The sequence below is a fragment of the Musca autumnalis genome, unplaced genomic scaffold (assembly GCF_047663935.1).
Source record: "Musca autumnalis isolate F117 unplaced genomic scaffold, ASM4766393v1 scaffold_4, whole genome shotgun sequence".
Lineage (NCBI taxonomy): Eukaryota > Metazoa > Arthropoda > Insecta > Diptera > Muscidae > Musca > Musca autumnalis.
Window position 1 is genome coordinate 218,147,979 of NW_027411977.1, and position 27,477 is coordinate 218,175,455.

At 31.1% G+C, this 27,477-nt stretch overlaps 2 protein-coding genes across 2 annotated transcripts; one reads left to right on the forward strand and one right to left on the reverse strand.

Moving 5' to 3' along the window:
• The first annotated feature begins 1,259 nt into the window (after positions 1 to 1,259).
• On the forward strand, positions 1,260 to 2,392 carry Cln3 (CLN3 lysosomal/endosomal transmembrane protein, battenin). The gene is made up of 2 exons (XM_073980849.1): positions 1,260 to 1,618; positions 1,685 to 2,392. The coding sequence occupies exons 1-2, from the start codon at positions 1,388 to 1,390 to the stop codon at positions 2,117 to 2,119; spliced, it is 666 nt and encodes a 221-aa protein (XP_073836950.1). The 5' UTR covers positions 1,260 to 1,387; the 3' UTR covers positions 2,120 to 2,392.
• A 12,754-nt stretch (positions 2,393 to 15,146) lies between these two features.
• LOC141401086 (arylsulfatase B) lies at positions 15,147 to 22,642 on the reverse strand. Its single transcript, XM_073980915.1, has 7 exons — positions 22,450 to 22,642; positions 22,198 to 22,357; positions 21,904 to 22,130; positions 21,584 to 21,839; positions 16,353 to 16,510; positions 15,553 to 16,291; positions 15,147 to 15,487 (listed from the first exon to the last, which is right to left on the reverse strand). The coding sequence occupies exons 1-7, from the start codon at positions 22,564 to 22,566 to the stop codon at positions 15,273 to 15,275; spliced, it is 1,872 nt and encodes a 623-aa protein (XP_073837016.1). The 5' UTR covers positions 22,567 to 22,642; the 3' UTR covers positions 15,147 to 15,272.
• Positions 22,643 to 27,477: the final 4,835 nt, after the last annotated feature.

Consider the following 27,477-nt stretch of genomic DNA (forward strand, 5'->3'; position numbering starts at 1 on the left):
ATAACAACCTTTTTTCTGGAAACAATTGTCGTTAACAAATTTTTCTATAGATACAGTTGTTGAAAAGAACGTTTTCTATAGAAATAGTTGTCGATAATAACTTTTTCTATAGAAATAGTTGTCGATAACAACTTTTTCTATAGAAATAGTTGTCGATAACATTTTTTTCTATAGAAACAGTTGTCGATAACAACTTTTTCTATAGAAACAGTTGTCGATAACAACTTTTTCTATAGAAACAGTTGTCGATAACAGCTTTTTCTATAGAAACAGTTGTCGATAACAACTTTTTCTATAGAAACAGTTGTCGATAACAGCTTTTTCTATAGAAACAGTTGTCGATAACAACTTTTTCTATAGAAACAGTTGTCGCTAACAACTTTTTCTATAGAAATAGTTGTCGATAACAACTTTTTCTATAGAAATAGTTGTCGATAACAACTTTTTCTATAGAAACAGTTGTCGATAACAACTTTTTCTATAGAAACAGTTGTCGATAACAACTTTTTCTATAGAAACAGTTGTCGATAACAACTTTTTCTATAGAAACAGTTGTCGATAACAACTTTTTCTATAGAAACAGTTGTCGATAACAACTTTTTCTATAGAAACAGTTGTCGATAACAAATTTTTCTATAGAAACAGTTGTCGATAACAACTCTTTCTATAGATATAGTTGTCGATAACAACTTTTTCTATAGAAACAGTTGTCGATAACAACTTTTTCTATAGAAACAGTTGTCGATAACAACTTTTTCTATAGAAACAGTTGTCGATAACAACTTTTTCTATAGAAACAGTTGTCGATAACAACTTTTTCTATAGAAACAGTTGTCGATAACAACTTTTTCTATAGAAACAGTTGTCGATAACAACTTTTTCTATAGAAACAGTTGTCGATAACAATTTTTTTTATAGAAACAGTTGTCGATAACAACTTTTTCTATAGAAACAGTAGTCGATAACAACTTTTTCTATAGAAATAGTTGTCGATAACAACTTTTTCTATAGAAATAGTTGTCCCATAACAAAGTTTTCTTTTGCAAAGTTGTTCGATGACACCATTTTCTAAAGAAAAGTTTAAGCGATTAATATATTTTTATAGAAAAGTTGTCCGATAATAACTTTTCTTATCGAAATATTGTCCGATAACAACTTTTTCTATAGAAAAGTTGTCCGATAACAACATTTTCTGTAGAGTTATTCGGTAAACAAGAATTCTCCATGATAAATTTTCGTTAACACTATTTTTTATTAAATATTGATTCTCCCTTTTCTTTCTAGAAATGTAGTCTCCACCTGGTCCTCTGGTACTGGTGGTGCCGGTGTCATTGGCTCCCTATCCTATGCCACCTTGCGTTCCCTCAACGTCAGTCCCCGCGATACAATGTTGATCATGTTAATATTCCCCTTCATTGAGGCGCTGGCCTTTTGGGTGTTGCTGAGAAAACCCACCGTTTTACCCGTCACCAATGTTGAATCTACCGAAGAACTTATTGTCGATGATCGTCCATTGGAAGGTTTCAAGGAAAAACTAATTTACATTAAGCATTTGGTGAAATATATGATACCCTTGGCCTTGGTTTATTTCTTTGAATATTTCATAAATCAAGGATTGGTAAGTCGGAAAATTCCACAATGAAAAAATTGATTTAAAGTTTCCAATTTTGTTTTTTTTTTGCAGTTTGAATTGGTTTACTTTAAAGACACATTCCTGGACAAGGCTGCCCAATATCGTTGGTTGAATGTTGACTATCAAATTGGTGTCTTTATTTCCCGCTCCTCGGTGAATGTCTTCCAGTTGGATAAGATTTGGTTAATGTCCGTTTTCCAATTCGTCAATGTGGTCTATTTCCTAACGGAGGTCATCTATTTCTATACACCCAGTATTTGGATAACGTTTGTGATTGTGTTGTGGGAAGGTTTGCTGGGTGGTGGCGCCTATGTCAATACCTTCTATCGCATGTCAAAGGAAATTCCACCCGGTCGTCGACAGTTTGCAATGGCCATGGTGGTACAATCGGATTCCTATGGTATTGCCTTGGCTGGTTTCCTTTCGATACCAGTCCATAATGCCATTTGTGCCTTACCGGCAGCTGTGAGAAGTATATCGTGGTAACTGGCGACAAATACACGAGAGCTAAATAGTCAATAATTTTATAACAATTTTTTTTAAGTCTTCCAAACACTTTTTTTGTATTATGCACCACTGTAGTCACAACTATTTAGAGAGTATTTGTTTAGTCATTAATGTGTACAAAGAATTTAGGTTTTGAATTTAGTAATTTTTAAGTATTCAGAAAAAATTATTATTTTTAGTAAAATATTCTTAGTTCGAAGAATATGAGAAAAGACAATTTAAATATACACGAAATAGTATTAAAATATGAAAGCGGTTGTGTTTTTATCTGATAACCAATTATTCAGGCATCGGTAACAATTTTTCTACAGAAAAATTTATCGATAACAATTTTTTCTATACAAAAATTATCGACAAGAAATTTGTCTACATAAAAACTATAGGAAAAGTAATCGATAACAATTTTTTTAAAGAAAATGTCATCGATAACAAAGTTTTCTATAGAAAAAACATCGATAAGAAAGTTTTCCATAAAAAAGTCATCGATAACAACCGTTTCCATTCAAACAGACAGTGATAACAATTTTTTTCTATAACAAGATCGCATAGATAAATTTTTTTCTACAGAAAATTCATCGACAACAACTATTCCTGTAAATGTTATCGATTACAATTTTTCTATGGAAAATAGTCATCGATAACAACTTTTTCTAAAATTAAGTTATAGATAAAATATTTTCTATGGAAGTGCAATCTATAGCAATTTTTTCTACAGACAACTTCATAGATAACGACTTTTTCTATAGAAAAAGAGATCGGTAACAACCATTTTCCATAGTAAAATTGATCCATAAAACATTTTTCTCAAGACAAAGTCATCGGTAACAACTTTTTCTATAAAAGAAAGTGATCGATAACTAATTTTCCTATAGAAAAAGTCAGCTGTTTCTATAGAAGAATTTATCTATTCCAACTTTTTCTCCAGAAAAATGATCGATAACAACTTTTTCTACAGAAAATATCATCGGTTAAAATTTTTCATTAGAATAATTAATCGATAGCAACTTTTTATGCAGAGAACTTTTTCTATAGAAAAAATAACCGATAACAAATTTTTTTTTAGAAAAAATTTATCGATAATAGCTTTTCAGACAAAATCATCGATAATAACATTTGCTATAGACAAAATAATCGATAACAACTTTTTTCATAAAAAATGAATCGATAACAACTTTTTTTTAGAAAATAGCATCTATAATAAATTTTTTTACAGACAAAGTCATCCATAGCATTAATTTTAATAGAAAAAGTGATTGATAACAACATTTTCTATAGAAAAATTGTCCGATAACAACGTTTTATATAAAAAATATAACCGATAACTACTTTTTCTACAGACAAAGACATCAGTTACAACTTTTTCTATAGAAAAAGTGGCCGATAACAACTGTTTTTTTCAAAAAAAATTATTGATAACAGCTTTTTCTATAGAAAATATCATCGATAATAAATTTTTCTGCGCACAAAATCATCGATATAAACATTTGCTATAGAAAATTTCATCGATAACAACTTTTTCCATAAAAAATTAATCGATAACAACTTTTTCTATAGAAAATATAATCGATAACAACTTTTTCTACAGACAAAATTGTGAATTTGTGATTGGTAACAACATTTTCTATTGAAAAATTGTCCGACAACAACATTTTCTATAGAGAATGTTATCGAAATGTTATCGATAACAACTTCTTCTATAAAAAATATAATCGATAACAACTTTTTCTACAGACAAAGACATCAGTTACAACTTTTTCTATAGAAAAAGTGATCGATAACAAATTTTTCTATCGAAAAATTGATAGATAACAGTTTTTTCTATAGAAAATGTCATCGATAGTTACTGCGGAAAAAGCCATCGATAATAACATTTGCAATGGAAAATGTCATAGATAAATTTTTCTCTAGAAAAATTGATCAATAAACATTTTTTCTATAGTAAATATCATCGATATTAAGTTTTTCTCCAAACAAAGTCATCGATAATAAAATTTTTTATATGAAATGTCATCGATAACAACTTTTTCAACAGAAAAATTGATCGATAACAACATTTTCTATTACAACTTTTTTGATAGAAAAATTTATTGATAACAACTTTTCTATAGAAAATGTTATCGATAACAAAATTTTCTATACAAAAATTGTCCGATAACAACATTTTCTATAAAAATATCGATAAAAAATTTTCAGCATACAAATTAATCTATAACAAATGTATCTATAAAAAAGATCGATAACAACATTTTCCATACAAAAATTAACGTTTTCTATAGAAAATGTCATCGATAACAACTTTTTCTGTAGACAAAGTCATCATCAAAATGTCATCGATAATAACTTTTTCAGCGGACAATGTTATCCACATCAATGTAATTTCATGACAATGCCATTTTCTATAGAAAATATCATCTATAACAACTTTTTCTATGCAAAATATCAACCATAACAACGTTTTCTATAGAAAAAGTAATCAATAACAAAATTTTCTATAGAGAAATTATTTATTTATTTATTTATTCACTCCATATACTAATACAAAAGCCTTCAAGGCCAATAAATAGTATTAACAAAATATTAAATTCCGAGTAGAAATAATTATAAAATCTAATTCTTAATGCGTGTTGGTATAATTGGCTCCCCAGCCATTAAAAAATGAAAATCAAGAAAGAGAAAAAAAAGTATAGCTAAAAAGTGGCCAATAAGCAGCAAACATAATTACAGTACAATAAGCAAGGTACATGTCGAGTTTTAATATTGCAACCAAACACCATAGAAGTCATTTAATAGACTTTCGTAGACTCAATAAAAAGCGGGAAAATTGCTGTTACATAGCAAACGTCATGGAAGACAAAAGAAAATCAAGCAATAAGCACAAACATTGTGAGCAAGTCTATATTTCAGGTTGAGAAGTAATATGATTCAGCACTTTAAGTCGAAAAGCATTATTGGAATGTGAAAAAACTCTCAGATCAAGAGGTAAATAATTCCATAATCTTGCAACGCGTATTAAGAGCGACTTTTCAAAAGTAGAGTTGTATATTCTAGGTATAAAAAGTTGTGTATTCCTCGGTGAAGAAATAAAGCTAAACATGTTAGCCAATGAAGCAGGTGTACCAGTCTTAATTATTTTGCGAAAAGTGCACAACAGCTTACAATTTACAAATTCCTCGAAATCAACACCCAAAAAACTCTCAACATAACTAGATAACGGGTGGTTAAATTGTAAGGGCCGATGTTGATTTTGAATAAAACACAAACTATTTAGGAAATTATTGTAATTTTATTTTATTATGATATATTGGTATTACTCAATTATGTATGGAACAAAATATCGGCCAAATGGGCGCCGCGACCACGGCGGCACACCTCCATCCGATGGTCCAAATTTTCGATGATCCTGAGACATAATGGAGGGTTCTATGCCGTTAATGTGCCGAATTATCTCAACCTTTAGCTCTTGAATTGTTGCTGGCTTATCGACGTACACGTTCAAAAAACCCCAAAGAAAAAAGTCCAACGGTGTCAAATCACATGATCTTGGCGGCCAATTGACATCGCCATAACGTGAGATAACACGGCCATTGAATTTGTTGCGCAAAAGAGCCATTGTTTCGTTAGCTGTGTGGCAAGTGGCACCGTCCTGCTGAAACCACATATCGTCCACATCCATATCTTCCAATTCGGGCCATAAAAAGTTCGTTATCATCTCACGATAGCGAACACCATTCACAGTAACTGCCTGACCGGCCTCATTTTGGAAAAAATACGGCCCGATGATGCCGCCAGCCCATAAACCGCACCAAACAGTCACTCTTTGTGGGTGCATTGGTTTTTCGACAATCACTCTTGGATTCTCATTCGCCCAAATGCGGTAATTCTGTTTATTGACGAATCCACTGAGGTGAAAATGTGCCTCATCACTGAAGATGAAGTGCACGATATGCATTTTGATTTGAACGCCCATTTTCCTAATAAGTCTGGATAACTTTAACACGTTGTTGGATTGTGTATCTCTCCATGGTTCAAATTGAGTAAGTCTGAAATAGAGAAATGTCAAAAAAAACTCGGAAAAAAACTTGGCGTTTAGGTGTGGTTCACATTCAACATCGGCCCTTACAATTTAACCACCCTTTATATGTTCACGACGTCTCACACCAAAGACAAACCGGGCAACAGAGTTGACAATACGTCTCAGCCTCAATAAATTTCGTTCTATCGTACCAGAAACCACTTCTAAGCCATAATTGATACAAGGCATGAGTAGAGCTGAAGCTAGTCTCCGTTTGACCCATGGAGGAAGGTATACATTAATAGAATACAATCTGCGAATGGTACTAAAGACTTTCCGCTGAATAGAGTCGATGTGAATAATTCCAAGGATTTTATGGGAACCTACGAAGCTGATCCGATTCTGATCTAGAAAAATATTGAAGTCATTAGCTTGACTTCCAAAGCCAAACTTAATTGCTTTTGTCTTCCCTGGGTTGATCAAAAGAGCATTTTCAGAGCACCATTGACTAAATCGACCAAGACAACAATTAATTTCATTCTCGAAGGTACCAACAGACGCTCTAGCATCGCGGAAAACCAGGAAAACATCATCCGCAAACAACAACGGTGTGCATTGTGCATCATTAAAGCAATCAGCTATGCTGTTAACGTAAAGGACGAACAACAAGGGTCCCATTATAGACCCCTGGGGAACACCACACGTTCGGGAAAGTAACGTAGAATACTCTCCATTATAGTACACAAATTGCGATCTATCACTCAAGTAAGACATCATTAGCTTGCAAGCATTAACGGAAAAATTAAACTCATTTCTAAGTTTACGAATCAATACGTGGTAAGAAACAGAATCAAATGCTTTGGTAAGGTCTAAGGATACAACTATAGTGTTCATGTTAGCATTATTTCTAATCATATCAGTCATATAGAGTAATAAACCCGTTGTACTGTGATTTCTACGAAAGTAACATTATTTGATCCGTCATAATGTGCTCACACACTTTAGACAACACAGGGAGAATTGAAATAGGTCTGAGATCGTCGTAGCTGTTAACAACATTACCTTTCGGTATTGGAACAATGCGAGCTTTTTTCCACTTTAAAGGAAAGACGGAAGAGGTGATAATGGAATTTATTAAGTCTAAAATATAATCAGATATATGGGGAAAAACTAGTTTTAAGAAATCCAGTGGTATTTCATCAACTCCAATAGATTTGGATTTAATTTTACTAAGTGCTATGACAATATCGTCAACGTAAACGCAGCTGAATGAAAAACCAGTATCAGACCCATCAAATTCAGGGAAATCAATACCTAGAGTTTGAGAATTGTTACCAACAAACGCAGCATTCAAACCATTAACATCAATGTCAAAAGCAATATCATTTCCACCAAGACATCCTGATCTTCTCAGGAAACGCCACCGAGCAGTTGAACCCATTGCATTGGATTTCTTGGAATAAAACTTTCTGCGCTCACGACGAATAACAGACTTCGCCTTATTACGATACCTACAAAAAACTTTCCAAGACTCACGACTCTTTTTACACTGATAGGCTCCAAAAGCTATGTCACGCATAGAGCGGGCAAAAGTAATAGAGTTAGATTTGATCCAGTTATCATTAGAATGTATCCTTCTACGAACCAAAGGAACAAACTCAAATAAGTCCATTATAAGGGAATTTATGATAGAACATTTAACATGAACATCACCAACATTTAGCAAATCAAAGTCGAAGTTAGATAAGCGCAGGTAAAACCCATCCCAATCAATGTTGGAATAATCCCGATATGGAATGTGGTAACACCAATATTAAGCGAAGCGAATATAAGTGAATGATCAGAAATAGCAGGACAAATACCTTGACCAGATTGATAAATCATGGAAGAGTCACTGACTAAAACAAAATCTATCAGAGAAGTTGAACCATGCGACACATCAAAGTGAGTAGGCTTGGAATTGTGTAATATGAACAGAATCAACCGGAAGCAACAAGAACGAACATATGCAGATTTATGGAAATCGAACAGGTTACAGTTAAAGTCACCAACTATCACTAGATTCGAATACCTCATGAAAATATCTGAAAGTTGATCCTCAAAGAAAAAAAATCACCAGGAGGAGGCAGATAAACAACACCAAACAATACCTTTGAGTTACCGGCTGAAAGCTCAATAAAAAGTGATTCACATTTGCCCAATCTAGATAATTTGAAAACAATTTTGTATCTGATAGAATTAACAACATAAATAGCCACACCACCACACCGAGTTCCAATCCTATCATTCCTCACAAGTTTATAACCTGGAATATCAACCATACGATTACAGATATCAGGCCTCAGCCAAGTCTCAGAAAGTGCAAGAATATTTAAAGGAGAGTCACATAGAATCGACTTTGGCTCACAATATTTAGTAGAGTTATTTGAAGGCATTATACTTCTGCAATTTAAATGTGCGATATTCAATTTGCCATGACATGTGCTAAGAACCGAGTTTATGTAAACATTACTGCTTATCACAGGCCCAAAATTAGTGTCAAAAGACATCAAAAATAAAAAATAAGTAATGGCGGGGAACCAAGTATATAAACAATGAAAATAATATATTTCTTAACTTTCTACACATTATAAAAACATATAAAACTTTAAGGCAGCTGATCAACAGCATATTGAGATCAAAAATACTTTTACAAAAGATTTATGAAAAGAAAAAAAGATTATTCGGAAGAATCAAGCAAAATGTAATGAATTATATAAAAAGGAGAAAAAAAGTTTAAACATCTCCACCTTCAACATCATGAAGCAAAGCATCACATTGACCGGCGCTATAAGTGTCTTCTCTGCCATCAGGAAACCTTAGCCATGCCTTAAGAATATTAGAATTCAAGATTTTGAACTTTGACACCATCTTTAAACGTTGAAGTTTCTTGCACACAAAGTTCAAGCGTGCAGCGGCAGGAGAGAAATGGTCGTTAAGATAAACTCGACTAGTTAGACCAACACCCTGGGTACCCAATAAGTCAGAGACTTTAAGGTTACGAGTTTTAAAATACTCCTTCATCAGTAGGTCGCGCTTAGATACTTTGTTAAATTTAACAAGAATTTGTTTTTTCCGATTAATGTAACATACGTGATTTATGTCCATGCTGGTGACACGTACATATATTGTAAAATGTGCCCAGAGCAATAACAGGCGCTTCTAGATCGTCTATACCCTCTGGTAACCCTCCAATCAATATATCTGAACGATTTATCCTCTAATGCATAATGTTGTCTTCCTTCTCCAGAGCTACAAATTTAGCCGAAGTTGAAGCCTCAACACGACGGACATTGTTATTACATCTACCAATGTCTGCTCTCATCTCAGCCACAAAAGAACTAACTTCCTGCTTAATGTCATTTAACACCGTTGTAAGACGATTCTGCTCAGCCTGGTAGTTCAGCATAAAGCTATCAAGTTTTGTAGTTAGGCTGTTTATCTTCCCAATGACGTCGTTATTATCAGCCCTGTTGTTGTCGTTACTGTTGTTATTGCTGTTAAGATTTGTCAAACATGAAGTACAAATATGAAGAATATGAAGAAAAAGTCATCGTTGGTAACTTTTTCTATAGAAAAAGTCATTGTTGGTAACTATTCCTATAAAAAAGTCATTGTTGATAACTTTTTCTATAGAAAATGTCATCGTTGGTAACTTTTTCTATAGAAAAAGTCATCGTTGGTAACTTTTTCTATAGAAAAAGTCACCGTTGGTAACTTTTTCTATAAAAAAGTCATCGTTGGTAATTTTTATTATAGAAAAAGTCATCGTTGGTAATTTTTATTATAGAAAAAGTCACCGTTGGTAACTTTTTCTATAGAAAAAGTCATCGTTGGTAACTTTTTTTATAGAAAAAGTCATCGTTGGTAATTTCTTCTATAGAAAAAGTCATCGTTGGTAACTTTTTCTATAGAAAAAGACATCGTTGGTAACTTTTTCTATAGAAAAAGTTACCAACGATGTCTTTTTCTATAGAAAAAGTCATCGTTGGTAACATTTTCTATAGAAAAAGTCATCGTTGGTAACTTTTTCTATAGAAAAAATCATAGTGGGTAAATTTTTCTATAGAAAATTCATAGTTGGTAACATTTTCTATAGAAAAAGTCATCGTTGGTAACTTTTTCTATAGAAAAAGGCATCGTTGGTAACTTTTTATATAGAAAAAGTCATCGTTGGTAACTTTTTCTATAGAAAAAGTCATCGTTGGTAACTTTTTCTATAGAAAAAGTCATCGTTTGTAACTTTTTCTATAGAAAAAGTCATTGTCGGTAACTTTTTCTATAGAAAAAGTCATCGTTAGTAACTTTTTTCCATAGAAAAAGTCATCGTTGGTAACTTTTTCTATAGAAAGTGTCATCGTTGGTAATACTTTCTATAGAAAGTGTCATCGTTGGTAACTTTTTCTATAGAAAAAGTCATCGTTGGTAACTTTTTCTATAGAAAAAGTCATCGTTGGTAACTTTTTCTATAGAAAAAGTCATCATTGGTAACTTTTTCTATAGAAAAAATCATAGTGTGTAAATTTTTCTATAGAAAATTCATCGTTGGTAACATTTTCTATAGAAAAAGTCATCGTTGGTAACTTTTTCTATAGAAAAAGTCATCGTTGGTAACTTTTTCTATAGAAAAAGTCATCGTTGGTAACTTTTTCTATAGAAAAAGTCATCGTTGGTAACTTTTTCTATAGAAAAAGTCATCGTTGGTAACATTTTCTATAGAAAAAGTCATCGTTGGTAACTTTTTCTATAGAAAAAATCATAGTGGGTAAATTTTTCTATAGAAAATTCATAGTTGGTAACATTTTCTATAGAAAAAGTCATCGTTGGTAACTTTTTCTATAGAAAAAGGCATCGTTGGTAACTTTTTATATAGAAAAAGTCATCGTTGGTAACTTTTTCTATAGAAAAAGTCATCGTTGGTAACTTTTTCTATAGAAAAAGTCATCGTTTGTAACTTTTTCTATAGAAAAAGTCATTGTCGGTAACTTTTTCTATAGAAAAAGTCATCGTTAGTAACTTTTTTCCATAGAAAAAGTCATCGTTGGTAACTTTTTCTATAGAAAGTGTCATCGTTGGTAATACTTTCTATAGAAAGTGTCATCGTTGGTAACTTTTTCTATAGAAAAAGTCATCGTTGGTAACTTTTTCTATAGAAAAAGTCATCGTTGGTAACTTTTTCTATAGAAAAAGTCATCATTGGTAACTTTTTCTATAGAAAAAATCATAGTGTGTAAATTTTTCTATAGAAAATTCATCGTTGGTAACATTTTCTATAGAAAAAGTCATCGTTGGTAACTTTTTCTATAGAAAAAGTCATCGTTGGTAACTTTTTCTATAGAAAAAGTCATCGTTGGTAACTTTTTCTATAGAAAAAATCATAGTGGGTAAATTTTTCTATAGAAAATTCATAGTTGGTAACATTTTCTATAGAAAAAGTCATCGTTGGTAACTTTTTCTATAGAAAAAGGCATCGTTGGTAACTTTTTCTATAGAAAAAGGCATCGTTGGTAACTTTTTATATAGAAAAAGTCATCGTTGGTAACTTTTTCTATAGAAAAAGTCATCGTTGGTAACTTTTTCTATAGAAAAAGTCATCGTTGGTAACTTTTTCTATAGAAAAAGTCATCGTTAGTAACTTTTTTCCATAGAAAAAGTCATCGTTGGTAACTTTTTCTATAGAAAGTGTCATCGTTGGTAATACTTTCTATAGAAAGTGTCATCGTTGGTAACTTTTTCTATAGATAAAGTCATCGTTGGTAACTTTTTCTATAGAAAAAGTCATCATTGGTAACTTTTTCTATAGAAAAAATCATCGTTGGTAACTTTTTCTATAGAAAAAGTCGTCGTTGGTAACTTTTTCCATAAAAAAAGTCATCGTTGGTAACTTTTTCTATAGAAAAAGTCATCGTTGGTAACTTTTTCTATAGAAAAAGTCATCCTTGGTAACTTTTTCTATAGAAAAAGTCATCATTGGTAACTTTTTCTATAGAAAAAATCATCGTTGGTAACTTTTTCTATAGAAAAAGTCGTCGTTGGTAACTTTTTCCATAAAAAAAGTCATCGTTGGTAACTTTTTCTATAGAAAAAGTCATCGTTGGTAACTTTTTCTATAGAAAAAGTCATCGTTGGTAACATTTTCTATAGAAAAAATCATAGTGGGTAAATTTTTCTATAGAAAATTCATCGTTGGTAACATTTTCTATAGAAAAAGTCATCGTTGGTAACTTTTTCTATAGAAAAAGTCATCGTTGGTAACTTTTTCTATAGAAAAAATCATAGTGGGTAAATTTTTCTATAGAAAATTCATAGTTGGTAACATTTTCTATAGAAAAAGTCATCGTTGGTAACTTTTTCTATAGAAAAAGGCATCGTTGGTAACTTTTTATATAGAAAAAGTCATCGTTGGTAACTTTTTCTATAGAAAAAGTCATCGTTGGTAACTTTTTCTATAGAAAAAGTCATCGTTAGTAACTTTTTTCCATAGAAAAAGTCATCGTTAGTAACTTTTTTCCATAGAAAAACTCATCGTTGGTAACTTTTTCTATAGAAAGTGTCATCGTTGGTAATAATTTCTATAGAAAGTGTCATCGTTGGTAATACTTTCTATAGAAAGTGTCATCGTTGGTAACTTTTTCTATAGAAAAAGTCATCGTTGGTAACTTTTTCTATAGAAAAAATCATCGTTGGTAACTTTTTCTATAGAAAAAATCATCGTTGGTAAGTGTCATCGTTGGTAATAATTTCTATAGAAAGTGTCATCGTTGGTAATACTTTCTATAGAAAGTGTCATCGTTGGTAACTTTTTCTATAGAAAAAGTCATCGTTGGTAACTTTTTCTATAGAAAAAATCATCGTTGGTAACTTTTTCTATAGAAAAAATCATCGTTGGTAACTTTTTCCATAAAAAAAGTCATCGTTGGTAACTTTTTCTATAGAAAAAGTCATCGTTGGTAACTTTTTCTATAGAAAAAGTCATCGTTGGTAAGTTTTTCTATAGAAAAAGTCATCGTTGGTAACTTTTTCTATAGAAAGTGTCATCGTTGGTAATACTTTCTATAGAAAGTGTCATCGTTGGTAACTTTTTCTATAGAAAAAGTCATCGTTGGTAACTTTTTCTATAGAAAAAGTCATCATTGGTAACTTTTTCTATAGAAAAAATCATCGTTGGTAACTTTTTCTATAGAAAAAGTCGTCGTTGGTAACTTTTTCCATAAAAAAAGTCATCGTTGGTAACTTTTTCTATAGAAAAAGTCATCGTTGGTAACTTTTTCTATAGAAAAAGTCATCGTTGGTAAGTTTTTCTATAGAAAAAGTCATTGTTGGTAACTTTTTCTATAGAAAAAGTCATCGTTGGTAACTTTTTCTATAGAAACAGTCATCGTTGGTAACTTTTTCTATAGAAAAAGTCATCGTTGGTAACTTTTTCTATAGAAACAGTCATCGTTGGTAACTTTTTCTATAGAAAAAGTCATCGTTGGTAACTTTTTCTATAGAAAAAGTCATCGTTGGTAACTTTTTCTATAGAAAAAGTCATCGTTGGTAACTTTTTCTATAGAAAAAGTCATCGTTGGTAACTTTTTCTATAGAAAAAGTCATCGTTGGTAACTTTTTCTATAGAAAAAGTCATCGTTTGTAACTTTTTCTATAGAAAAAGTCATCGTTAGTAACTTTTTTCCATAGAAAAAGTCATCGTTGGTAACTTTTTCTATAGAAAGTGTCATCGTTGGTAATACTTTCTATAAAAAGTGTCATCGTTGGTAACTTTTTCTATAGAAAAAGTCATCGTTGGTAACTTTTTCTATAGAAAAAGTCATAGTTTGTAACTTTTTCTATAGAAAAAGTCATCGTTGGTAACTTTTTCTATAGAAAGTGTCATCGTTGGTAATACTTTCTATAGAAAGTGTCATCGTTGGTAACTTTTTCTATAGAAAAAGTCATCGTTGGTAACTTTTTCTATAGAAAAAGTCATCATTGGTAACTTTTTCTATAGAAAAAATCATCGTTGGTAACTTTTTCTATAGAAAAAGTCGTCGTTGGTAACTTTTTCCATAAAAAAGTCATCGTTGGTAACTTTTTCTATAGAAAAAGTCATCGTTGGTAACTTTTTCTATAGAAAAAGTCATCGTTGGTAACTTTTTCTATAGAAAAAGTCATCGTTGGTAACTTTTTCTATAGAAAAAGTCATCGTTGGTAACTTTTTCTATAGAAAAAGTCATCGTTGGTAACTTTTTCTATAGAAAAAGTCATCGTTGGTAACTTTTTCTATAGAAAAAGTCATCGTTGGTAACTTTTTCTATAGAAAAAGTCATCGTTGGTAACTTTTTCTATAGAAAAAGTCATCGTTGGTAACTTTTTCTATAGAAAAAATCATCGTTGGTAACTTTTTCTATAGAAAAAGTCATCGTTGGTAACTTTTTCTATAGAAAAAGTCATCGTTGGTAAGTTTTTCTATAGAAAAAGTCATTGTTGGTAACTTTTTCAATAGAAAAAGTCATCGTTGGTAACTTTTTCTATAGAAAATGTTATCGTTTGTAACTTTTTCTATAGAAAAAGTCATAGTTAGTTACTTTTTCTCTAGAAAAAGTCATCGACGGTAACTTTTTCTATAGAAAAAGTCATCGACAGTAACTTTTTCATCGTTAGTAACTTTTTCTATAGAAAAAGTCATCGTTAGTAACTTTTTCTATAGAAAAGGTCATCGTTAGTAACTTTTTCTATAGAAAAAGTCATCGTTAGTAACTTTTTCTATAGAAAAAGTCATCGTTAGTAACTTTTTCTATAGAAAAGTCATCGTTAGTAACTTTTTCTATAGAAAAAGTCATCGACAGTAACTTTTTCTATAGAAAAAGCAATCGACTTCAACTTTTTCTATAGAAAAAGTCGTCGACAATAACTTTTTCTGTAGAAAAAGTCATCGACAGTAACTTTTTTATAGAAAAAGTCATCGACATAACCTTTTTTTATTAGAAAAACGTTTCCTTTGAAATTTTATTAATTTACTTAGCGCCACCTCTAGGGAATTACTGGAAGCAGTTTTATTTGTATATAATTGTGCCTAAAAGTATGCTTTGCCTTTGTATTTTATTTATGAGGCGGTGATTCCAAATTTCGTAAATGCTCCCTCTCATCTGCTTGGGATTCAGCATCTTCAGTACGACGTCTCTTCTTCATATAAACAGTTACAAATATCAATAAAAAGACAACAAATATACATATGCTAAGGAATAAAAAAGGAAGAACATTTTTTGGTGATAAATTCTGACAGGGTGATGAATCATAGCTGCATTGTAAGGCATCTGGAAAAACGAGAAAAAAATAAACTAAAACTTCAACCCGAGTTATAATAGGAAAGATCACTTACAGGACGTAGCTTCCTCTTCTACAAAATTAGACCATATACAATTATGATAGGAGGGGTCATACGGCAACAGGCTACCACCAGTCTTTGGTGGAAGGGCGGAAATTCGAAAACTCTCCACACGTTGACGCATTTCTTGTAAAATATTTTGAAATTTCGGTTGTCGAGCTAAATTATTTTGCTCACAAGGATCCTGCCATATATCATAGAGACATTCCTCTTTGGTGGCATCACAGGGTGAACTCAAATTGCCACACTGCACTTCGGTTTTTAAACGCAACTCACGAATTTTCTCCAAAGTTAATTCTTTGCGATCAAATTTCTTTAGACTTTGTGACACCAACGAAGCTTTAATAACTTCCTCATATCCTGAGGATCTTGGACTGATGGTATTGCTATCTCTTTGCACCAAAACTTTGTCATATTGGCCATTTATAGTTGTGCCCCTTATGTATTTGTAACGTCCTTTCATATAGCTTGTTAAATTCCACATATCATCGAGCATGTGGAGAATCTCACGCTCTTTTGGGGTAGAGAAATCCGCATTCCCTGCAACCAAATCTGACCACAAATTTAAACCATCCACTGTGGAATTTAATTCAATGTTTGCGGCCGCTGCCAATGTGGGTAACCAGTCACCCACATAAATTGGTTGTTGATAAACTGATCCAAGATTTTTAAGCAAGGGACTCCAGATGGCACCAGCCACTCTTACTGCACCTTCCCAGGGTGAATTCTTTTGCTAGAGGAAGAAATTTTCTAAATTTGAAACTCTCAAAAGTTGTAAAAGGGAACCCGCTTACCCCTTTCAATGGCCAATTAGATCCCGAGTTACTATATAAACCGATCGATGGGGCTCCGTTATCGGAGTAAAATAATATTATGGAATTGTTCAGCATGCGGGCTTTGTCCAAAGCTTTAACAACTCGCCCCACACTTTCGTCCAATTTGGTGGTCATTGCTGGAAACGAAATAAGGTAAATATTTATCATCATCGACAGTAACTTTTTCTATAGAAAAAGTCATCGACAGTAACTTTTTCTATAGAAAAAGTCAACGACAGTAACTTTTTCTATAGAAAAAGTCAACGACAGTAACTTTTTTCTATAGAGAAAGTCAACGACAGTAACTTTTTCTATAGAAAAAGTCATCGACAGTAACTTTTTCTATAGAAAAAGTCAACGACAGTAACTTTTTCTATAGAAAAAGACAACGACAGTAACTTTTTCTATAGAAAAAGACAACGACAGTAACTTTTTCTATAGAAAAAGTCAACGACAGTAACTTTTTTCTATAGAGAAAGTCAACGACAGTAACTTTTTCTATAGAAAAAGTCAACCGCAATAACTTTTTCTATAGAAAAAGTCAACGACAGTAACTTTTTCTATAGAGAAAGTCAACGACAGTAACTTTTTTCTATAGAGAAAGTCAAGGACAGTAACTTTTCCTATAGAGAAAGTCAACGACAGTAACTTTTTCTATAGAAAAAGTCAACGACAGCAACTTTTTCTATAGAAAAAGTCAACGACAGTAACTTTTTCTATAGAAAAAGTCAACGACAGTAACTTTTTCTATAGAAAAAGTCAACGACAGTAACTTTTTCTATAGAAAAAGTCAACGACAGTAACTTTTTCTATAGAAAAAGTCAACGACAGTAACTTTTTCTATAGAAAAAGTCAACGACAGTAACTTTTTCTATATAAAAAGTCAACGACAGTAACTTTTTCTATAGAAAAAGTCATCGTTGGTAACTTTTTCTATAGAAAAAAGTTACTGTCGTTGACTTTTTCTATGGAAAAAGTTACTGTCGTTGACTTTTTCTATAGAAAAAGTTACTGTCGTTGACTTTTTATATAGAAAAAGTTACAGTCGATGACTTTTTCTATAGAAAAAGTTACTGTTGATGACTTTTTCTATAGAAAAAGTTACCAACGATGACTTTTTCTATAGAAAAAGTTACCAACGATGACTTTTCTATAGAAAAAGTTACCAACGATGACTTTTTCTATAGAAAAAGTAACCAACGATGACTTTTTCTATAGAAAAAAGTTACTGTCGTTGACTTTTTCTATGGAAAAAGTTACGGTCCTTGACTTTTTCTATAGAAAAAGTTACGGTCGTTGACTTTTTCTATAGAAAAAGTTACGGTCGTTGACTTTTTCTATAGAAAAAGTTACGGTCGTTGACTTTTTCTATAGAAAAAGTTACTGTCGTTGACTTTTTCTATAGAAAAAGTTACTGTCGTTGACTTTTTATATAGAAAAAGTTACAGTCGATGACTTTTTCTATAGAAAAAGTTACTGTCGATGACTTTTTCTACAAAAAAAGTTACCAACGATGACTTTTTCTATAGAAAAAATTAATGTCGATGACTTTTTCTATAGAAAAAGTTACTGTCGTTGACTTTCTCTATAGAAAAAAGTTACTGTCGTTGACTTTTTCTATAGAAAAAGTTACTGTCGTTGACTTTTTCTATAGAAAAATTCAAAGTTACTGTCGTTGACTTTTTCTATAGAAAAATTCGACGACAGTAACTTTATCTATAGAAAAAGTCAACGACAGTAACTTTTTCTATAGAAAAAGTCGACGACAGTAACTTTTTCTATAGAAAAAGTCGACGACAGTAACTTTTTCTATAGAAAAAGTCAACGACCGTAACTTTTTCTATAGAAAAAGTCAACGACCGTAACTTTTTCTATAGAAAAAGTCCAGGACCGTAACTTTTTCCATAGAAAAAGTCAACGACAGTAACTTTTTTCTATAGAAAAAGTCATCGTTGGTTACTTTTTCTATAGAAAAAGTCATCGTTGGTAACTTTTTCTATAGAAAAGTCATCGTTGGTAACTTTTTCTATAGAAAAAGTCATCGTTGGTAACTTTTTCTATAGAAAAAGTCATCAACAGTAACTTTTTCTATAGAAAAAGTCATCGACTGTAACTTTTTCTATATAAAAAGTCAACGACAGTAACTTTTTCTATAGAAAAAGTCATCGTTGGTAACTTTTTCTATAGAAAAAGTCAACGACAGTAACTTTTTCCATAGAAAAAGTCAACGACAGTAACTTTTTTCTATAGAAAAAGTCATCTAGAGTAACTTTTTCTATAGAAAAAGTCAACGACAGTAACTTTTTCTATAGAAAAAGTCAACGACAGTAACTTTTTCCATAGAAAAAGTCAACGACAGTAACTTTTTCTATAGAAAAAGTCATCGACATTAATTTTTTCTATAGAAAAAGTCATCGTTGGTAACTTTTTTTGTAGAAAAAGTCATCGTTGGTAACATTTTCTATAGAAAAAGTCATCGACAGAAACTTTTTCTATAGAAAAAGTCATCGACAGGAACTTTTTCTATAGAAAAAGTCATCGACAGGAACTTTTTCTATAGAAAAAGTCAACGACAGTAACTTTTTCTATATAAAAAGTCAACGACAGTAACTTTTTCTATAGAAAAAGCCATCGTTGGTAACTTTTTCTATAGAAAAAGTCAACGACAGTAACTTTTTCTATAGAAAAAGTCAACGACAGTAACTTTTTCTATAGAAAAAGTCAACGACAGTAACTTTTTCTATAGAAAAAGTCAACGACAGTAACTTTTTCTATAGAAAATCTATAGAAAAAGTCAACGACAGTAACTTTTTCTATAGAAAAAGTCAACGACAGTAACTTTTTCTATAGAAAAAGTCAACGACAGTAACTTTTTCTATAGAAAAAGTCAACGACAGTAACTTTTTCTATAGAAAAAGTCAACGACAGTAACTTTTTCTATAGAAAAATTCAACGACAGTAACTTTTTCTATAGAAAAAGTCAACGACTGTAACTTTTTCTATAGAAAAAGTCAACGACTGTAACTTTTTCTATAGAAAAAGTCAACGACTGTAACTTTTTCTATAGAAAAAGTCAACGACAGTAACTTTTTCTATAGAAAAAGTCAACGACAGTAACTTTTTCTATAGAAAAAGTCAACGACAGTAACTTTTTCTATAGAAAAAGTCAACGACCGTAACTTTTTCTATAGAAAAAGTCAACGACCGTAACTTTTTCTATAGAAAAAGTCAACGACCGTAACTTTTTCTATAGAAAAAGTCAACGACCGTAACTTTTTCTATAGAAAAAGTCAAGGACCGTAACTTTTTCCATAGAAAAAGTCAACGACAGTAACTTTTTTCTATAGAAAAAGTCATCGTTGGTTACTTTTTCTATAGAAAAAGTCATCGTTGGTAACTTTTTCTATAGAAAAAGTCATCAACAGTAACTTTTTCTATAGAAAAAGTCATCGACTGTAACTTTTTCTATATAAAAAGTCAACGACAGTAACTTTTTCTATAGAAAAAGTCAACGACAGTAACTTTTTCTATAGAAAAAGTCAACGACAGTAACTTTTTCTATAGAAAAAGTCAACGACAGTAACTTTTTCTATAGAAAAAGTCAACGACAGTAACTTTTTCCATAGAAAAAGTCAACGACAGTAACTTTTTCTATAGAAAAAGTCATCGACATTAATTTTTTCTATAGAAAAAGTCATCGTTGGTAACTTTTTTTGTAGAAAAAGTCATCGTTGGTAACATTTTCTATAGAAAAAGTCATCGACAGGAACTTTTTCTATAGAAAAAGTCATCGACAGGAACTTTTTCTATAGAAAAAGTCATCGACAGGAACTTTTTCTATAGAAAAAGTCAACGACAGTAACTTTTTCTATAGAAAAAGTCAACGACAGTAACTTTTTCTATAGAAAAAGTCATCGACTGTAACTTTTTCTATATAAAAAGTCAACGACAGTAACTTTTTCTATAGAAAAAGTCATCGTTGGTAACTTTTTCTATAGAAAAAGTCATCGTTGGTAACTTTTTCTATAGAAAAAGTCAACGACAGTAACTTTTTCCATAGAAAAAGTCAACGACAGTAACTTTTTTCTATAGAAAAAGTCATCTAGAGTAACTTTTTCTATAGAAAAAGTCAACGACAGTAACTTTTTCTATAGAAAAAGTCAACGACAGTAACTTTTTCTATAGAAAAAGTCAACGACAGTAACTTTTTCTATAGAAAAAGTCAACGGCAGTAACTTTTTCTATAGAAAAAGTCAACGACAGTAACTTTTTCTATAGAAAAAGTCAACGACAGTAACTTTTTCTATAGAAAAAGTCAACGACAGTAACTTTTTCTATAGAAAAAGTCAACGACTGTAACTTTTTCTATATAAAAAGTCAACGAAAGTAACTTTTTCTATAGAAAAAGTCAACGACAGTAACGTTTTCTATAGAAAAAGTCAACGACAGTAACTTTTTCTATAGAAAAAGTCAACGACAGTAACTTTTTCTATAGAAAAAGTCATCAACAGTAACTTTTTCTATAGAAAAAGTCATCGACTGTAACTTTTTCTATATAAAAAGTCAACGACAGTAACTTTTTCTATAGAAAAAGTCATCGTTGGTAACTTTTTCTATAGAAAAAGTCAACGACAGTAACTTTTTCTATAGAAAAAGTCAACGACAGTAACTTTTTCTATAGAAAAAGTCAACGACAGTAACTTTTTCTATAGAAAAAGTCAACGACAGTAACTTTTTCCATAGAAAAAGTCAACGACAGTAACTTTTTTCTATAGAAAAAGTCATCTAGAGTAACTTTTTCTATAGAAAAAGTCATAGACTGTAACTTTTTCTATAGAAAAAGTCATCGACTGTAACTTTTTCTATAGAAAAAGTCATCGACTGTAACTTTTTCTATAGAAAAAGTCATCGACTGTAACTTTTTCTATAGAAAAAGTCATCGACTGTAACTTTTTCTATAGAAAAAGTCATCGACTGTAACTTTTTCTATAGAAAAAGTCATCGACTGTAACTTTTTCTATAGAAAAAATCAACGACAGTAACTTTTTCTATAGAAAAAGTCATCGACAGTAACTTTTTCTATAGAAAAAGTCATCGACAGTAACTTTTTCTATAGAAAAAGTCATCGACAGTAACTTTTTCTATAGAAAAAGTCTTGGACAGTAACTTTTTCTATAGAAAAAGTCATCGACAGTAACTTAATTCCTCACCTGCATATTTCCTCCTCTTCACATCTGAGATGTAGTGAAACTTTGCAATTTCCTCCTCAGGAGCCTGCAAAGGGTCATCATCATTTCCGGCATGTGTTGCCAAATGGGACAATAACAAAAATAAAGGTTTCTCGCCAGAATTCTCCCTAATAATACGCTCAGCTTCTTCAGTTAGTAAATCGGTGACATAGGAACCCGGAGGAGTACATTCCAAATTCAGATTTCGACGGAAATCATAACCCAAACTAAAATTTGACTTAAAGCAAAGAAAGTGGAAGGAATGAAGCAAAGGTATATGGGGAATTTTTTGAAATCCTTACCGGCATTTTGCTCATCTTCCTATAATAATCCACAAAGGCACCCCAATAGCCATAATGATAATCGAAACCATTATATGTGGGTGTAAACTCACGCTTACCCATACCCAAGTGCCATTTACCCAATAAATTTGTGGAATAGCCATGCGCTTGAAATAGTTCAGGCATAGTGGTGCGGTTTTCCAAAACACCCCAAGGTTCCTCATTGTACAGGACAAAATGTTGGGTTCCTAATGAAATGGTATTCAAAATTTTCATTAATTTTGTTGTTGTTTGTATTCCCCGCCCTTTTCTCACCTGTGTGTATGGGATATAATCCGGTTAACAGGGCTGATCTTGAGGGTGTACACATTGGTGGAGTGTAAAGACGATTTAGAATTTTTCCATGATAAGCCAAAGCGTCAATGTTGGGGGTCAGAAATTCGTTGTTGCCATGAAAGCTGACGTCATCGAAACCCTGGAAAGAAATAAAAAAAATTGGATTAGGCATTTTCTATTCTAAAAACATATCCGGGAAGTAATTATTGATCGATCGCCATGATAACTAACCAAATCATCAGCCATTATTATGACAATATTTGGTGGCACATCTTCTTTGGCTTGGACGACTTGTGTCCAAAACTCTTCCAAAACCACGATTTTCAATATCAGCAACAATATTCGCATGTTAACCTTTTTAGACAGCGACCCCTTTGTTCGGAAGTTCTATGTCTACTGAAAAGAACGTTTTTCCATTCTTTGCAAACAATGTTTAAAATTGTTTATAATTTATTAAAAAATACAGTTATTTGTATTAAATATTTATTATAACCAGCATTTATTATTTGTCGCTTTGTTTGTTTACAAGACTTGTGTATTGATAAAAACAAAAAAAACCAAAAGGTAACAATTAAAACGAGGAGTTAAACAAACGATTGAATCAATCAACTTTCAACCCGCGTACTTTTGCCAACTAAAAATGCAATCAATATCCGGTTAAGAACCGGATATCTGTAGAAGTAGGTTATTATCGATGACTTTTTCTATATAAAAAATTAATAACGATCACTTTTTCCATAGAAAAAGATACTAACGATGACATTTTCTATAGAAAAAGTTACCAACGATGACTTTTGCTATAGAAAAATTACTAACGATTACTTTTCCAAAGGAAAAAGTTATCAACGATGACTTTTTCTATAGAAAAAGTAACTAACGATGACTTTTTCTATAGACAAAGTTACTAAAGATGACTTTTTCTAAAGAAAAAGTTACTAAAGATGACTTTTTCTATAGAAAAAGTTCCTAACGATGACTTTTTCTAAAGAAAAATTTACTAAACATGACTTTTTCTATAGAAAATGTTACCAACGATGAGTTTTTCTATAGAAAAAGTTACCAACGATGACTTTTGCTATAGAAAAATTACTAACGATTACTTTTCCAAAGGAAAAAGTTATCAACGATGACTTTTTCTATAGAGAAAGTAACTAACGATGACTTTTTCTATAAACAAAGTTACTAAAGATGACTTTTTTTACAGAAAAAGTTCCTAACGATGACTTTTTTTATAAAAAAAGTTCCTAACGATGACTTTTTCTAAAGCAAAATTTACTAACGATGACTTTTGCTATAGAAAAAGTTACCAACGATGACTTTTTCTATAGAAAAAGTTACCAACGATGACTTTTTCTATAGAAAAAGTTACCAACGATGACTTTTTCTATAGAAAAAGTTACCAACGATGACTTTTTCTATAGAAAAAGTTACCAACGATGACTTTTTCTATAGAAAAAGTTACCAACGATGACTTTTTCTATAGAAAAAGTTACCAACGATGACTTTTTCTATAGAAAAAGTTACCAACGATGACTTTTTCTATAGAAAAAGTTACCAACGATGACTTTTTCTATAGAAAAAGTTACCAACGATGACTTTTTCTATAGAAAAAGTTACCAACGATGACTTTTTCTATAGAAAAAGTTACCAACGATGACTTTTTCTATAGAAAAAGTTACCAACGATGACTTTTTCTATGGAAAAAGTTACCAACGATGACTTTTTCTATAGAAAAAGTTACCAACGATGACTTTTTCTATAGAAAAAGTTACCAACGATGACTTTTTCTATAGAAAAAGTTACCAACGACGACTTTTTTCTATAGAAAAATTTACCAATGATGACTTTTTCTATAGAAAAAGTTACCAACGATGACTTTTTCTATAGAAAAAGTTACCAACGATGACTTTTTCTATAGAAAAAGTTACCAACGATGACTTTTTCTATAGAAAAAGTTACCAACGATGACTTTTTCTATAGAAAAAGTTACCAACGATGACTTTTTCTATAGAAAAAGTTACCAACGATGACTTTTTCTATAGAAAAAGTTACCAACGATGACTTTTTCTATAGAAAAAGTTACCAACGATGACTTTTTCTATAGAAAAAGTTACCAACGATGACTTTTTCTATAGAAAAAGTTACCAACGATGACTTTTTCTATAGAAAAAGTTACCAACGATGACTTTTTCTATAGAAAAAGTTACCAACGATGACATTTTCTATAGAAAAAGTTACCAACGATGACTTTTTCTATAGAAAAAGTTACCAACGATGACTTTTTCTATAGAAAAAGTTACCAACGATGACTTTTTCTATAGAAAAAGTTACCAACGATGACTTTTTCTATAGAAAAAGTTACCAACGATGACTTTTTCTATAGAAAAAGTTACCAACGATGACTTTTTCTATAGAAAAAGTTACCAACGATGACATTTTCTATAGAAAAAGTTACCAACGACGACTTTTTTCTATAGAAAAATTTACCAATGATGACTTTTTCTATAGAAAAAGTTACCAACGATGACTTTTTCTATAGAAAAAGTTACCAACGATGACTTTTTCTATAGAAAAAGTTACCAACGATGACTTTTTCTATAGAAAAAGTTACCAACGATGACTTTTTCTATAGAAAAAGTTACCAACGATGACTTTTTCTATAGAAAAAGTTACCAACGATGACTTTTTCTATAGAAAAAGTTACCAACGATGACTTTTTCTATAGAAAAAGTTACCAACGATGACTTTTTCTATAGAAAAAGTTACCAACGATGACTTTTTCTATAGAAAAAGTTACCAACGACGACTTTTTCTATAGAAAAAGTTACCAACGATGACTTTTTCTATAGAAAAAGTTACCAACGAAGACTTTTTCTATGGAAAAAGTTACCAACGATGACTTTTTCTATAGAAAAAGTTACCAACGATGACTTTTTCTATAGAAAAAGTTACCAACGATGACTTTTTCTATAGAAAAAGTTACCAACGATGACTTTTTCTATAGAAAAAGTTACCAACGATGACTTTTTCTATAGAAAAAGTTACCAACGATGACTTTTTCTATAGAAAAAGTTACCAACGATGACTTTTTCTATAGAAAAAGTTACCAACGATGACTTTTTCTATAGAAAAAGTTACCAACGATGACATTTTCTATAGAAAAAGTTACCAACGATGACATTTTCTATAGAAAAAGTTACCAACGATGACTTTTTCTATAGAAAAAGTTACCAACGATGACTTTTTCTATAGAAAAAGTTACCAACGATGACTTTTTCTATAGAAAAAGTTACCAACGATGACATTTTCTATAGAAAAAGTTACCAACGATGACATTTTCTATAGAAAAAGTTACCAACGATGACATTTTCTATAGAAAAAGTTACCAACGATGACTTTTTCTATAGAAAAAGTTACCAACGATGACTTTTTCTATAGAAAAAGTTACCAACGATGACTTTTTCTATAGAAAAAGTTACCAACGATGACTTTTTCTATAGAAAAAGTTACCAACGATGACTTTTTCTATAGAAAAAGTTACCAACGATGACTTTTTCTATAGAAAAAGTTACCAACGATGACATTTTCTATAGAAAAAGTTACCAACGATGACATTTTCTATAGAAAAAGTTACCAACGATGACATTTTCTATAGAAAAAGTTACCAACGATGACATTTTCTATAGAAAAAGTTACCAACGATGACTTTTTCTATAGAAAAAGTTACCAACGATGACTTTTTCTATAGAAAAAGTTACCAACGATGACTTTTTCTATAGAAAAAGTTACCAACGATGACATTTTCTATAGAAAAAGTTACCAACGATGACATTTTCTATAGAAAAAGTTACCAACGATGACATTTTCTATAGAAAAAGTTACCAACGATGACATTTTCTATAGAAAAAGTTACCAACGATGACATTTTCTATAGAAAAAGTTACCAACGATGACTTTTTCTATAGAAAAAGTTACCAATGATGGCTTTTTCTATAGAAAAAGTTACCAACGATGACTTTTTCTATAGAAAAAGTTACCAACGATGACTTTTCTATAGAAAAATTTACCAACGATGACTTTTCCTATAGAAAAAGTTACCAACGATGACTTTTTCTATAGAAACTATGACTTTTCTATAGAAAAAGATACTAACGATGACTTTTTCTATGGAAAAAGTTACCAACGATGACTTTTTCTATGGCTTTTTCTATAGAAAAAGTTACCAACGATGACTTTTTCTATAGAAAAAGTTACCAACGATGACTTTTTCTATAGAAAAAGTTACCAACGATGACTTTTTCTATAGAAAAAGTTACCAACGATGACTTTTTCTATAGAAAAAGTTACCAACGATGACTTTTTCTATAGAAAATGTTACCAACGATGACTTTTTCTATAGAAAAAGTTACCAACGATGACTTTTTCTATAGAAAAAGTTACCAACGATGACTTTTTCTATAAAAAAAGTTACCAACGATGACTTTTTCTATAGAAAAAGTTACCAACGATGACTTTTTCTATAGAAAAAGTTACCAACGATGACTTTTTCCATAGAAAAGGTTACTAACAATGACTTTTGCTATAGAAAATATTATTAACGATGACTTTTTCTATAGAAAAAGTTCCTAACGACGAAGATATCGTAACGATGAGTTTTTCTATAGAAAAAAATGATGTACTTTTCTAAAGAAAAAAGTTGCTGTCGTTGACTTTTTTCTATAGAAAAAAGTTACTGTCGTTGGAATATTTCGACCACCATAATCGTGGATTTTTTAAAGAATTTTTAATGAATATTTGGACCAACATAAGCGTGGATTTTTTAAAGAATTTTTAATGAATATTTGGACCAACATAAGCGTGGATTTTTTAAAGAATTTTTAATGAATATTTGGACCAACATAAGCGTGGATTTTTTAAAGAATTTTTAATGAATATTTGGACCAACATAAGCGTGAATTTTTTAAAGAATTTTTAATGAATATTTGGACCAACATAAGCGTGGATTTTTTAAAGAATTTTTAATGAATATTTGGACCAACATAAGCGTGGATTTTTTAAAGAATTTTGTAATGAATATTTGGACCAACATAAGCGTGGATTTTTTAAAGAATTTTGTAATGAATATTTGGACCAACATAAGCGTGGATTTTTTAAAGAATTTTGTAATGAATATTTGGACCAACATAAGCGTGGATTTTTTAAAGATTTTTTAATGAATATTTGCACCACATAAAGCGTGGCTTTTTTAAAGAATTTTTA